This window comes from Genypterus blacodes, unplaced genomic scaffold (assembly GCF_046128005.1).
Source record: "Genypterus blacodes isolate CSIRO-AG114 ecotype Tasmania unplaced genomic scaffold, CSIRO-AGI_Gbla_v1 ptg000022l_1, whole genome shotgun sequence".
Classification (NCBI taxonomy): domain Eukaryota; kingdom Metazoa; phylum Chordata; class Actinopteri; order Ophidiiformes; family Ophidiidae; genus Genypterus; species Genypterus blacodes.
Window position 1 is genome coordinate 4,313,478 of NW_027466835.1, and position 13,463 is coordinate 4,326,940.

Genomic DNA, 13,463 nt, shown 5'->3' on the forward strand with positions numbered 1-13,463 from the left:
CTCAATTTAAAAGCAAACAAGCCGACTTTATGGATCTCACTCTTTATAGCACACTTCAGCCATCACAAGACGAGATATTTAAAATTTCATAAGTCAAATCGGCTCTTTAAAATACTGCAACTGAAATCTAAAAAATAAATTAGATTTAAATTAGAAATATGACACTAAAAAGACATTTGTTATTTGCAACATCCAAATAAACAATTTATAAATAAACAAAGTCTTTATATCGGTGTATGGATGTGTTATGTAACGTGTGTGGTGTGTGTGTGTTATCCAGCAGATGGCAGCCTTCACAAATGAAATCACAAACACGGCCTCCATCAAGATTAGCTGAGTCCCTTGAAAGAAACCCCATGTAGAAATAATAAGAACAGACATCTTGTCTCATTAACATTTAATAGTTTTATTGTGAAAAAGTCTCTCTTCATACCCCTGGCTTGGAACTGTACAATCAATAATTTAAAAAACAGAAAATGTTCAGAACGGTGCCTGAAGAACATTCACACATACGCGCGCACACACACACACGCACACACACACACACAAACAAACAAACAAACACACACACACATACACACACACAAACCATTGCTTAAGATTACTCAGCAGCTTTTATCCAAAACAAAAAAAAAAATAGTGTTTTACGCGTCTTTAAAAAAAAAAAAAGTCCTCATCATGATCACACATTTCCCTTACACAAACACACCACCTACAGTGTGACAGGCCCCAAATCTACCGGCAGGTCGCGACTCACGACTCTGAACATCCTCCACAAACATCTCGAGCAAATTCATGGAAATGTGATGTGGAAACTCAAGACTGCGGCGAAGGCTGAAAACTGAGGGAGCAGCGGATGACACAAGACAGAAACAATGTGAGGAAGAACCAAAGTGGTCAAGTCTATATTACATAATGCAGAAAGGCTGCATGAACACAAAACCAGCATCAAAACCAAGGAGGATTAGAACGCTGTCTGGCAACTAACAACAACATCAACACAACAACAGAAAGCCTTTTCCTGTCCGCGGCTGAGAGGGAAACCTCTTCTAAAAAATCTTGGCAACAAGCTCGGGCCAAATTCCTGCATGGCTCATTTTCCAGGCTGGTTCGTTCGTTCTATAAACACTGGTGGTGATGACCATATGTGCTCTCTTTAAGTGTGTCAGGCATTCCTTGTGTATCTAACACACGACAGCTCATCTCTCACACACACACGCACACACCCTGTGGGATGGACGGAGGCTGTATCTGCCCCGTTGGCTTCGCCCTGCCATGCTTCTTCTCCCTACACTCACATGTTTGCTCCTTAATAGACCATTGCGGTGCTTTTGCATGTTTAAGCAAATACATTTTAGATTACGGCTGACGGCGTTCCAAAGCATACGCAGCGTTTTAAAGATTCCTGAATGTGTTTTTCTCCGTCTTGGGGCAGCAGACGGTTTCCATTCGTTTCTGTGAAGTGTGGTGGCAAACTTGCAAAGACTTGGCGCTCGTTCCAGTTATGTAATTCGTCGCATCACGGCCGCTTCACTTTCTCCTCAAAGCTGCGTTGACTCTGTGTAATGCAGCACCGCAGTCGGCAACAACATGCTGATGTTTTGATGACTGTGGAGCTCAAAAAGGAGTCAAGTTTCTCCTGGAGGAGGCAGGAGGATCATTCAGGTCAAAGCTGATCTTCAAGCCTAGAAGAAGACGTAGAGATCCCTACAGCGACACCACCACAACCCAAACGGCTCAGATGGAAAACCTCCTGGTCGGCTAATTCGCTGAGTTATGTAGGAGGGAAAGACGGGAGAGGCAGGAGCTGAGATGGACGACTGGTGGAAGTTCAAGGAGACCCCGTGATGGAGCGAGCAGAGCTTCAGAGGGGAGGATGAAAGAGCAGCGAGGGGAAACGAGGCCGGGGCGCGCTGACGAAGCCCTCCAGAGATCTACGAGGGGGAGCATGTATTATTCAGCAGCTATGAATCATGGGACGGCGAGTGAAGGCGGCAGTGCAGATCAAAGACACGCCAGTACGAGCGAGGAAGAACTCAGGTGTGTGAGCTCATTGTGAGACTGTTAACGCGATGGTAGATGTTTGGTAGATCCTTTCACAAAATCCATTTAGAATTCGACGCCGTGCTTTGGAAAAAGGTCAGCCGTAATGTAAACATAAAAAGGTGATTGGAGGTGTGAAAGGAGGAGTGCGTGGAGAGGAGAGGACACGCCAAGGTCACTGTTTACTGTCCATACAGGGAAGATTCCACTCAACGCGAGCGCCTGTTTGTGCTTCTTCTGCTCGCCGTTTCCTTGGCGCTCACCATCGTCTGAGGACAACCGACACTGGAGACCACCGTTTGTTCAATGTGCGTCACGTCTGAGAAAACCTTCTGTGCTTCCTGTCCCTGGGGGGGCATGGGGGGGGTAGATGGGGGGGGGGGTCATGCTGGACTGTATGTCTAACACTGAAACAAACGCATGGTGAAGCCATTAGTGCATGCGGTCAATGCTAAGTGCGTTGTGGGAAGGAACAGGACAGTGAGCGGGATCAAGTCATCAAACAGGTTTGGCAATAGTGTGCGATTCTTTATGTTTGAAACATTTGGCACAGGGTGGAGGAAGGTGAAGCTGTGGGTGAGCAGCAGAACGGAGTAAATATAGAATCACTGTGTGTGTGTGTGTGTGTGGAAAAAACACTGAATAAAAGGGATACGGCTGCAGAGCTGAGGTCTCTACAACATACAAGGAGAAGAGATATAAAGAGAGAGCAGGGAGGGAGGATATGAAGAGGAGGAGGGGGAGGAGGAAGCAAGGGGGGGGGGGTAAAATTGGATCTCAACAGCACCCTTGGGTGACGACTCCCCGGAGCTGAAGCGAGACGGCGAAGCGTCCGCCTGAGCCCTGGAATCAAGGAAAAACACTCCGAGAGGCTGCTTTGTATGGCATGGCAGTGTGGTATCCATAGCAACAGGTGATACTGGTTCCCCCGTCAAAGTAGGTGGTGTCTCTGTGTGTGTGTGAGTGTGTGTGTGTGGGGGGGGTGGTGTGCGAGTGTTACGTAAAAACAATCTGTGCTGTAAACAGATCTGAGGAGGGATTTGGCAGTTTTGCGTCTTTTGTTGTCCGGAGCTCACTGTCATTGATGATGAACCACTTCAGCCTTGAAGGACTCAGGATCAGGTTTAGGGTTTTAACCGGATGATAACGAGGACATCCAGGTTCTAAGAAATAAAGCCAATAACCCCGACTGTCCACTGAGTGAGCAGCGGTAAAGGGATACGACGGGGGAAGGTTACTGTCCTTACCCAGAGGTCTCTCTTACAGCACAGGGAAGCTGCTGCCCCTAGAGCTCAGATCAGGCTAGTTGGGTTTTCAGTCTCAGTTTCTTGTCTGGAAGGTGAAATATGTGGACGGCGTGAAAGTGATGGTTTCCCCTCAGGGCTGAAGCGGTCCATTCAAACACGCAGCAGGGGGGGGAGAGGTCAAAGGTCATCTGTTTTTTATCAACTGTTCAACTCAACGCGTGTTGCTTGTAGAAAATTCAAAAAAGAAATCATGATTACTTTCCAAACCCAACGTAAGAGGCAGCGATCGTAACAGACTCGCTGGTCCAACACAAGAATGGACAGACAGACATGAAGACGAGGTGGAGACCAGAGACAGGGAGAGAGACAGAAAGAAGGAGGGAGTGAAAGTAGATAAACACACTATGTGACCAGTGTGTGGGGTGTAGAGCGACCGTAAGTGGCTGTGTGAGTGCGTGAGGGGTTTCTGTACACGTGTGTGTGTGTGTGTGTGTGTGTGTGTGTGTGTCCTGTACATGTAGCGGACACTCCAGCAGGCAGGAGTGACTCACGAGTCTGTTTGTCTTAACGTAGCAGATGGTGGTGGAGAGAATAAAGTCTGTGTTTCTCTCCGTGTGTCGGTTTGAGCGCCGCTGAAGTTTTCCCTTCTCACCTGCAACACTTGAAAATGTCTCTCCAAGTCAGGAGGGGCGGCTCAGCCTGACATTCAGGTCGGTCCGGCTGACTGACACGTCCCTTTACATCCGTCTCCCGAGCCCGCAGCATTGTCCCGTCGTCCGTCTCTCTCCCTTTCCCGACTCGGCGCCGGCGATTAGGAGATCTTGCAGTTGTTGCGGGTGCAGTTCTGCGGCGGGCTCTGCGGCGGGCGGATGGATTTGGAGCGTTTCAGGCTGTTGCCCTTGGAGCCGCCGGCCGGGTTGGCCAGCGAGTAGGAGCGTCCGTGCATCATGACGGCGTTCATGCCGTTGGCCATGGAGAAGGACTTGAGGTGCGACTTGATGGCCACGGGCAGCGGCAGCTTGTCGATGAGGTGGACCGGCGTGCATGACACGATGGCCCTGCAGCACAGGTCCTGTAGGCTGAAGACTGCAGCAGGAGGGAGGGAGGGAGGGAGGGAGGGAAGCAGAGATTAGAAAGGAGCGTCTGATCCTGCCGCCTGCTGTCCAGCTGTCAGAAAGCTCACACATCAAACAAAGCAAGCAGAGGTTATGTTCACTTTCTCCCCTCCGTAATTACAGGGGAGGAGGACGGAACAGTGACAGGAGCAAGGGAGCGTTAATCCACTAATGAAGGAGTGTGAGGATGTGACAGCCGCGGTCCTTCAGTGCTCATTAAAGCCTCACAGACTGACGGGCCTGTCTTCTGCTCCTTCATGACTTCAGCCCTTTTTGTTGTCTGATTAAAGCAAAGCTGTAATTTCAAATCAGACAGACGCAGCTTTCAAAACTAATTCCTGCTCTCTGCATATTTCTGTTTTAATTTTGTTGGCCGTCGTTGTGCCGAGAGAACAAGCGAGTGTGGGCGCACACACTCGCTCACGCACACACACACTCATGCTTGTCTGAGTACAAAGTATGTGCTTCACAAAATGGCTCTTTAATTCCAACAGCAAGTACAGAAACGGCCAACGTGCTCACAATAACATGACTGCTTGTTCCTGGAGAGAGAAGAGACGGGAACGGCGGCGTCCACTCACCTCTGTTAGGCTTCCAGAACTTCTCCATGCCGTGCCTCATCAGGACGATGCGCGACAGCTCGGTGAACGACTCGATGACGTTGAAGTTGCACAGAGGGCTCACCTCGAAGAAGGTCATGCCGTTTTTCTCGGCGTACGCCCTGGCCTGCTCGGTGGGGACCTGACGCTTGAAGGCCAGGTGCAGCCGGTTACCCACGAGGATCCGAGGGACACCCGGTGCATGCTGGGAAGGGAAATCAGCCACAGGAAATGGGAGTAGTTAGGATTAGTGAAGGAGAAACCACAGTCTGACAAATCAGCTGAGTGGCTTGTGTCAATATTTACTACTTTGAAATGATGGATTTTGTTTTACTTTATTATCTCAACAACATGGATCTCAAGTCCACAAGTAGAGCACACACACTCCCAAGGAAAACTGCAGCAAGTTTGCATGGTGCAGGAAAGAGAGACAGGGGACGGGGGGGACGGGGGAGAGAGAGAGAGAGAAGAGAGAGAGAGAGAGAGAGAGAGAGAGAGAGAGAGAGAGAGAGAGAGAGAGAGAGAGAGAGAGAGAGAGAGAGAGAGAGAGAGAGAGAGAGAGAGAGAGAGAGAGAGAGAGAGAGAGACGTCTCCATATGTCTGCCTCTCAGCCTCTTCCTTCCCCGTTGCAGCAGTACCAGCAGCATGTAAGGGTTAATTGTTAGCGTTTGGAAGAATCCAGAGGTGGAGCTGTTTCTTGTCAGTGTGTGACACATTGCTGCGTGTCGTTACCCTGCATAACATCAAATCATTACATAAGTTTAATAACAGCAGACGGCAGCTGAACGCAGCGTTTGTGACAAAAGCAGCTGTCAGTCAAACGATCCCTTTGGCCACGCCCACGTTTGATAATTGTGTATCTGCCTGCGTTTGCTTGAGATAATCGCGAGTAGCAGCAGAACCAGTTAAGTGTCGTTGCTGTTTGTTGTGTGTTATCATGAACATACACCATGTAAATACAGAGAGGAGGACACAACACAAGCAAATCTGGTTGATTGAGTGGCGAGCACATAAAGCTGCTCAGTGAAGGAGGATTTGGATTCTTGGGGAGTTTATTTTAGAGTTCTAGCCAGACTTTGTAATGAATCCAGAGGTCTCTGTAGCCACACCAGGTCTGTGGAGGTGGAGCAGGAAAGGCAGATCTCAAACATACATTCCACAGGCCAAAAATATCACCTCAGCCTCACACACACACAAAGAGAGAGAGGGAGGGAGAGAGAGAGAGGGGGGGGGGGGAGAGAGAGAGAGAAGAGGCGGACATCCTTTTTGTTTTTCTAAGTCAGCAGGAAGGACATGAGCGTAGCACCAGTGCGCCCACACGCCCACACACACACACACGTCCAACATGAGGCCTCCATCAAACCTTCACTCATCCATTTGTCCTCTTCACATCCGACCGACTCACCTCATCAATCTCTCTGATCCACCGGTCGATGCCATCGAAAGACCACCGGTTGGTTATGTCATACACCAGCAGGATTCCCTGGAGAGAACACACACACACACACACACACACACACACACACACACACACACACACACACACACACACACACACACACACACACACACACACACACACACACACACACACACACACACACACACACACACACACACACACACACACGAGAATCAACCTCAGGCCTTTAGAAACAAACTTTAGAGTCAAACTTGGCTGAATCCAGAGCGGAGCCGCTTCCTGTTTAGTCTCCTTCAGTCATCTGCTCCTCACCTGAGCCCCACGGGAGTACGAGCGGAAGATGGTGCAGAACCTCCCCTGTCCTGAGGTGTCCCTGAAGACAAGAGCAAAGGAGGAGAGGTGAGGCGTCAGGACTGGTTTGTACGGCTGCAGAGGGATCCATTAAACAGTACGGCTGACAAGGAAGTTAAAAACATGGCAGCTTTCACAATTCAGGAGGACACGCCGACTTATTTGAGGCAGTGAGAGAAAACAATAGCCTGCATCTTTTCACTGTGAGGTGCAGCAAAGTAGGCAGCTTAAAGGATCCTGTGAGCTCTCAGGATAAAATGAAACAATTATGGCTTCATTAATAAATAATCATTTGCCTGATCAAATACAATCTTAGCTGTTGTGTGATTTGCCTAAATCCCCTCAAAACAGTAGAGTCGGAGGGGTTGGTTCTCCCCCGAGGCCTCCAATTCCTTGGCCCTGGTCTTGTACTTGCTTGAGGGGATGCAGCATCCTGGGTGAGCTATCAATAACACCACATAACTGTTGGCTCATTTGGTTCCCCTATGACGTCATCCTCTAATCTATTGGGACGTCACTGACGGCTCTGAGGTTCATTACAAAGGAATTTCTCACCCAATCAATGTCGAGCCTTACAAGTGTGTTTTTACAGAGTGAACAGTGAAATTTGTGCTATTTTCTGTACACTCTGCTTCCTCTACATCTGGTGTATGTTCATATTCTGCACATGAAGGACTTTGTGACCCGATGTCCAGAACGTCAACAGTAAATGCCAGAAAGCGGCGACGGGCACTTTCTCTATTGTACCAAACAACAACAGGTTTGTGTCGAGCGGGGATGTTGGGCTTACCACAGCTCCAGCTTCACTCTCCTCCCGTCCAGAAGAATGGTGGTGGTTTTATAGTCGATACCTGAACAAAGACAGAGGGCAGAAAGGAGGCGTGAGTGGAACGGACGACGATGAGGCTGACAAAAGTGACTCGTGGTCTCTGTGAAGCACTTAGGCTGGATGGATCTGAGCCATGATGATGAACCCAGGTCGCTGTGCAACAAGAGGCAGAAGGCTGGGTCATGAACATCCCCATTCCTTCATTTCTCCTCCTTTCACCTCGGAATGTTGATCAGTGTTGTTTACAGACGGATTCCTGCCTCGGGGCTGCTAACGGCTTTCCCTCTTCTGTTGATGGGATCTCTGACAAACTGCTGCCTCACTCCTACACCTGCTGCTGAAACATGCCCCGACACAACGCCCTGTAATCGCCCACTTCCTCTGGTTTCACATTCGAGCAGACAGGTGAACCCAATTTGAAGACCAGTGTTCTCCAACTCCAATAGGAAGTTCAACCAGTGTTTGTGTCTCTCATAGCGAGCAGATTATAGTTCAATGATCCATGTTCCAAGCATTCCCACATGAAAACGTTCTTTCTTGATCGTGTCCAGTACTTTTCACATACTCCTCTGTGGAAGCAAACATCAAAACTCCTCTCCTCTCCTCTCCTCCCTCTCCTCTCCTGAGTCTCCACATGTCTGCTCAGCCTCTGGCAGATCACCGCTGCTGGCTAACAACATTACCAATATCTTCCAATTTTCCAGGCATCATAAAGCTGCTGCAGAGCTAAAGTGCTGAGCTCGGGAGAAGCTAATTGAATTGGAGCGAGCGCAGGGCGACGCAGCGAGTGCTTCCTTTCCTCTGCTCTGCCACGGCTCACTTAGCGATCCCAGATAATCAATAACTTCTCTGATGTCTGCTTGTCTTTGCTGAATACTGATACTTCTATTCTTGGAGTGGGATGGATTTTCTTCTTCGTGCTGTGTGTGTGTGTGTGTATGTGTGTGTGTGTGACACTGTTTCGGGTAGGTATTGATCTGACTTCACGGTCATCTTCAGGCAGCGTTGTTTTTGCTGTTACACTAGAGTATGTTATAGTGTGTGTGTGTGTGCACTTATTGAACACTGGCAGCTTGTATCTGTAACAGGATTGTACTGCATCACATTTCACAGGTGCTGGTGATATTGTGTCTACCTCTGTGTGTGTGTGTGCTGTTGTATTAAAGGGTCCAGGCTTTTCTTATCCTGTAAGTGTAAAGTTCCTGCTATTGTCTGGGGTCAGTGGTATGCGGGGACGTGTGCGTTTACTCTCGGGCGGGCAGACCGGTGTGAGAACAGGGGGCCGGGACAGATGGGGACAAGAGGACGAGTTGTTCAACACAGAGAGAGAGAGAGAGAGAGACACAAAGAGAGAGAGAGAGAGAGAGAGAGAGAGAGAGAGAGAGAGAGAGAGAGAGAGAGACACAGAGAGAGAGAGAGAGAGAGAGAGAGAGAGAGAGAGAGAGAGAGAGAGAGAGAGAGAGAGAGAGAGAGAGAGAGAGAGAGATAGAAAAACTGATCATGACATCAGTAGCCGTCACTGCTTAAAGGCTTGGATAAAGAACCCGGCGTGTGACGAGAGAAAGGTGGAGAGGGCGAAGGAAGCTGGCGAGGAAAAGAGGAAATAATGAAACATTAAAGTGCAGAAAATCTGATTTGACAGCGTGGAAGCTTCTATTGCAGCTAAGCTCTGCATTAATGCTGCCAGTGGCTGTCGGCACTTTAAGAGGATTAGACCAGGTTTGGCATTTCATCTACCTATAAATACTGTGTGTGTGTGTGTGTGTGTATAATCTACGGTCCCCCTCTTCTTCAGGGTGGGGCTATGTATGCAGTGTGATAACTGTAGCCCGCCATCAGAACTATACAATAGATTCCCTCCTCTGCTAACCCCCCGGAGGGGAAATGTTCCATTGTTGGAGCCTCCTGAATGAAACACAAAGATCTCAGCCGTCTCACTCGTCTGCCAGCGGCTCTTCAAAGTCTCCTGCCAACCTGCGTTTGCATTTTAATTGGCTTCACTCCTCTCCGACTGGCCTTATCTGATCGCTCACATCAACCAACTGTGAAATTCAGAAACCTTATCGCAGCAGCAGCAAAGATTTATCTTCAAATCCCCAAAGAAATGAATTTGCGGGGCCCGACCCACACACTCCCAGGGGGGCCGATGCTATCTACGGCTCTGTATGGCCGTCCAGAGTGTGGCGAAGGCGTGGAAAACAGCCCACGAAAGACAACACTTCACCTGATGACAAATATATCACAAATGAAGACAATGAGCAGAAAACCGACTTGTCAAAATACAAAAGAGACAAAGAGCGACAAAGCCTTTTTACTCCACGTATACGGCTTCATCGTTGGACAGATGATCCCAACAAACTTGACACATTCCTTCTTTGAGTAGATCAATGAACAAATGCATAATCTAGGGGCACTCGTATGTTGAGTTCCCCAAATCAGGGAGCAGCCAATCACAGCCCGGGGTGGCGTAATCCAATCAAAGTGCTCTGCCTCTGCTCTGATTTGCTCCTTGTGAAATATTTAGTTTCCTGGCCGGCATGCAGCTTCACTACCTGCACGCTTCCTCCTCTCTGCCAGAAAGATGGAAATCAATAGCTGCTCTTCTCACTCTCTGCGCACACATCCCGGTGAAGCGGTGCTCAGCTGTGCTTCGCTCTTCGCTCTTCGCTCTTCCTTCCATATTTAATGAAGCCGCCCGAGGGCATTTGATCTCGCTCGCATCAATTAGGACGCTTGCCTTGTTTTTTTGGGCTTTAGAAGGAAAGGCTGTTTTTTCAGAGCTGAATTTTTCAGCCTGGACTTCATTATAAAAACATTTTTGAAGTGCAGGTTATGTGGACCTGTGTCTCTTTAGGGGCTCCATCACCTTTGCTGATTGGTTTAATAATAATGTTAGTAGAGTTTAAACACTGCTGAGCTACATGCATTGTACCACAGCATCATACACACACACACACCACCTAAGTGTTTGGGATGGAAACTCATTTTACTGAGCGAGTGTGTTTAGCAGCGCTGGTGAGAAGAGGTCAGTTACTGATTGATGTATTTTTCATGAATGGCTGCCATCACTTCTAAGAGAGGGAGATTTCCTTCATCTCCTCACCGACACGGAGACTCGGGGTAATCTTCTGTGACGGCATCTCTCTAGTGAAGAGCGTGCGTGTTTGAGTCCAGCTGCTTAATGTGGAGACCTGGGTCTAATTAGTCTGCATAACGGGGACAGATGAGCTCCTCTCTCTCCTGCTGTCCACCTCCTTATGTCTCCTCCCTGACAAACTCACACCAGCCCTTCAGTGGCGCTCTCTACTCACAGAGAGCCAATAAACCTGTGCTGATTGGAGAACATAACACTCTTTCAGGTTTGCTTGTTTACTATGAATTATTATTACATGTATTGCTGCTGGGACTTGTTGGTTTCATGTGTGTGTGGGGCTGTGAGCTCCAGGAAGAGACACAGGTGACACCCAGGGAGGGAGCGTCACTATCCTTCCCCCATCTGCACAATCCACACACACTCTTTATCAGTGCGAGTGTATTGTGTGGTATTGTGTGTTTCCAGCGTACATTCTCTGCGGGCGACACAGTGAAATCCTCAGCTGGAATATTCCCGAACTTGTGATGAGCAAGCATGACACAACATGAGGAAGGCATTAAAACTAAACCAACAGGTCCTAATCAGCCAAGAAGAGCAGTGACTCACCGCTGCTGTAGGCATACGGGGACTCAGCAGATCCGTCCTGCAGACTGTCCAGGATCTCTCCTTTGCCCACGTCGCTGTCTCCCACCAGGAGGAACTTGAGCAGATAGTCGTAGCTTTTCACCGGGCTGCCTTGACTGCCCATCGCACTTCACATCTGAGCCCACTAAGGACTAAGAACTCCCCCACCCCTCCCTCCGTGGTGGACACAAGCACAAAGACAGTGATCTGGCCCTGGCCGGTGTGTTCTTCTGCTCTGCCGGAGCTTGTTTATGCCGCCAAAGTGCAGAATGGAGGTCCAGCAACTTTTATGTCCTTCTTCCACTGACTGACTTTAAAAATTCCCCACTTTGTCTTCAAAGCTAAAAAAAAACCTGAAATAAACGTTCTGCTTAACAATAAAAAAATCAAAGCACTCTTATAGGCTAAGATAATAAAAATATGCTCCTCAATTAGGCAAAACACACCTTTATAAAATGTAAACAACCAGGACTGCCTCCCAAATGTTGTCTAAACGCCTCAAAATACGTATAACCACAATCTTAGATCTAAAATATCTATTAAACCAAAACCTTTCTCACAGCTTTAACATCTATTTGGCTATTTTATAACTCAAACTGCTGCAGAGGACAAAAACATGCTCGTGTCTATTTAAAACACGCCAGAAAAATACGTCTGTTTGTAAAATTAAAAAACTAAATATTCCGAATGACATGTAGCAAAAAAGTTAGAGCCAGAAAACAAAGTACCAATCCTGGAGTTCGGGAGTCTGACTGGCTACCTCAGAGACAACAAGCTAACCCTTGCAGAGAGCTAGATACCTAGCTTAGCCCAGGCTAGTTAACCCTGTGTACACTTGCCTCTGCTGCTAGCGCCACTAACTCAGTCCTTACGGTTATAACTTAAAGACAACGCTACTGGCATGTCCCGCTACACCAAACAACACACCGGGTAGCGTTTAGTTGGCCTCCGTAAGATGGATAAAAGAGAGCAATGGGTTTTTCACAGCGAGCTAAATGCTAACTTAGCTTAACTTCCACCGACGTCAGTGTAATTTCAGGCCCCCTTGTCTTTATTTAGTCCGGGCAACAAAAATCCACGTAACTTCACCGCGTTACATCCAGAGGTTCAAAACGCCGCCGGGTGTTTTAAGTCCAGTCCAAGTCTCTGTGAGTGTACTGGGTGATTTCATGCAGCGCTGTTTCCATTTCTCTCCATTATGTCCAATCATAGTCGTAGTGAAAGCTTCTCTCCCCCGCAGAACAACACTGACTGAGCCGCCGCTGACAGATCGCCTCGACACTGCCCGTGGCCCCGCCCCGTCCCCAAAGGGTCCCGCCTTTTCTGCTTTCTGATTGGACAACATCTCCGAAGGGATAAAGGTAGTGGCGTTCATTGGCTGTGTGAGACGCCAATCAGAATTGCTGTCAACAACACTTGCAGATGGTGAGGAAAATGTGGACAACAAAGATGAGTCAGTGCTCAGTGAGCACATAGAGAACAATGGCAAAACACATCTTATCATGAGCACCACACATGATGGAATGGAGGGGTAAAATGATTTTTAAAGTGATGTCTAATGATCTCATAAACATAAACAATAATCTTAGAACAAAACAAAATCACAAAAATCACAGTAGATTGGAGCTGACAGTCCTTGATTGAATTATATCATAACGGATCAAACCGGTAAATTGGTACAAATATCTAGATCGTAAGATTGGAAATTGTTTTACATGTTTTATGCTTCATATATACACACTTTTTATCTGTTGTATAACCAACAGTATTCTATTTCTTTCTATTGTATAGTATAATCACTTTTGCAGTAGCTTCTATGTTGTTGGACTTTCTTTGTTTATGTATTTGTAGTTACTATTGGCTTCTTTTAAAAGTCTATCCAGGGATGTGGGGTGGATATTTTGCTGTAATCTCAATATGCAGTAGAGTGATATGTGTAAAATAAAATGTTTATGGCCTCTGTGATATTATCTGACGTTTTCCTTCCACTGTTTCCTTCTTTCCAAAAAAAAATGTAAAATGCTCTGCTGTCAGGTCTTCATACTCTAGCCACACCAACACAAGCTTCTTGCATTCAGCCATGTTTCTTATTTATACTTAACATCATGAATGGTGGGAGGCTTGGAAGTGGGAGCTCA

General features: G+C 47.6%; 1 protein-coding gene across 1 annotated transcript; it reads right to left on the reverse strand.

Moving 5' to 3' along the window:
- Positions 1 to 390: 390 nt before the first annotated feature.
- On the reverse strand, positions 391 to 12,599 carry LOC142992426 (ras-related protein Rab-40C). Its single transcript, XM_076142857.1, has 6 exons — positions 11,308 to 12,599; positions 7,569 to 7,629; positions 6,740 to 6,800; positions 6,410 to 6,487; positions 4,987 to 5,209; positions 391 to 4,376 (listed from the first exon to the last, which is right to left on the reverse strand). Exons 1-6 carry the CDS (start codon positions 11,447 to 11,449, stop codon positions 4,102 to 4,104), a joined length of 840 nt encoding a protein of 279 aa, XP_075998972.1. The 5' UTR covers positions 11,450 to 12,599; the 3' UTR covers positions 391 to 4,101.
- Between the last annotated feature and the right edge of the window lie 864 nt (positions 12,600 to 13,463).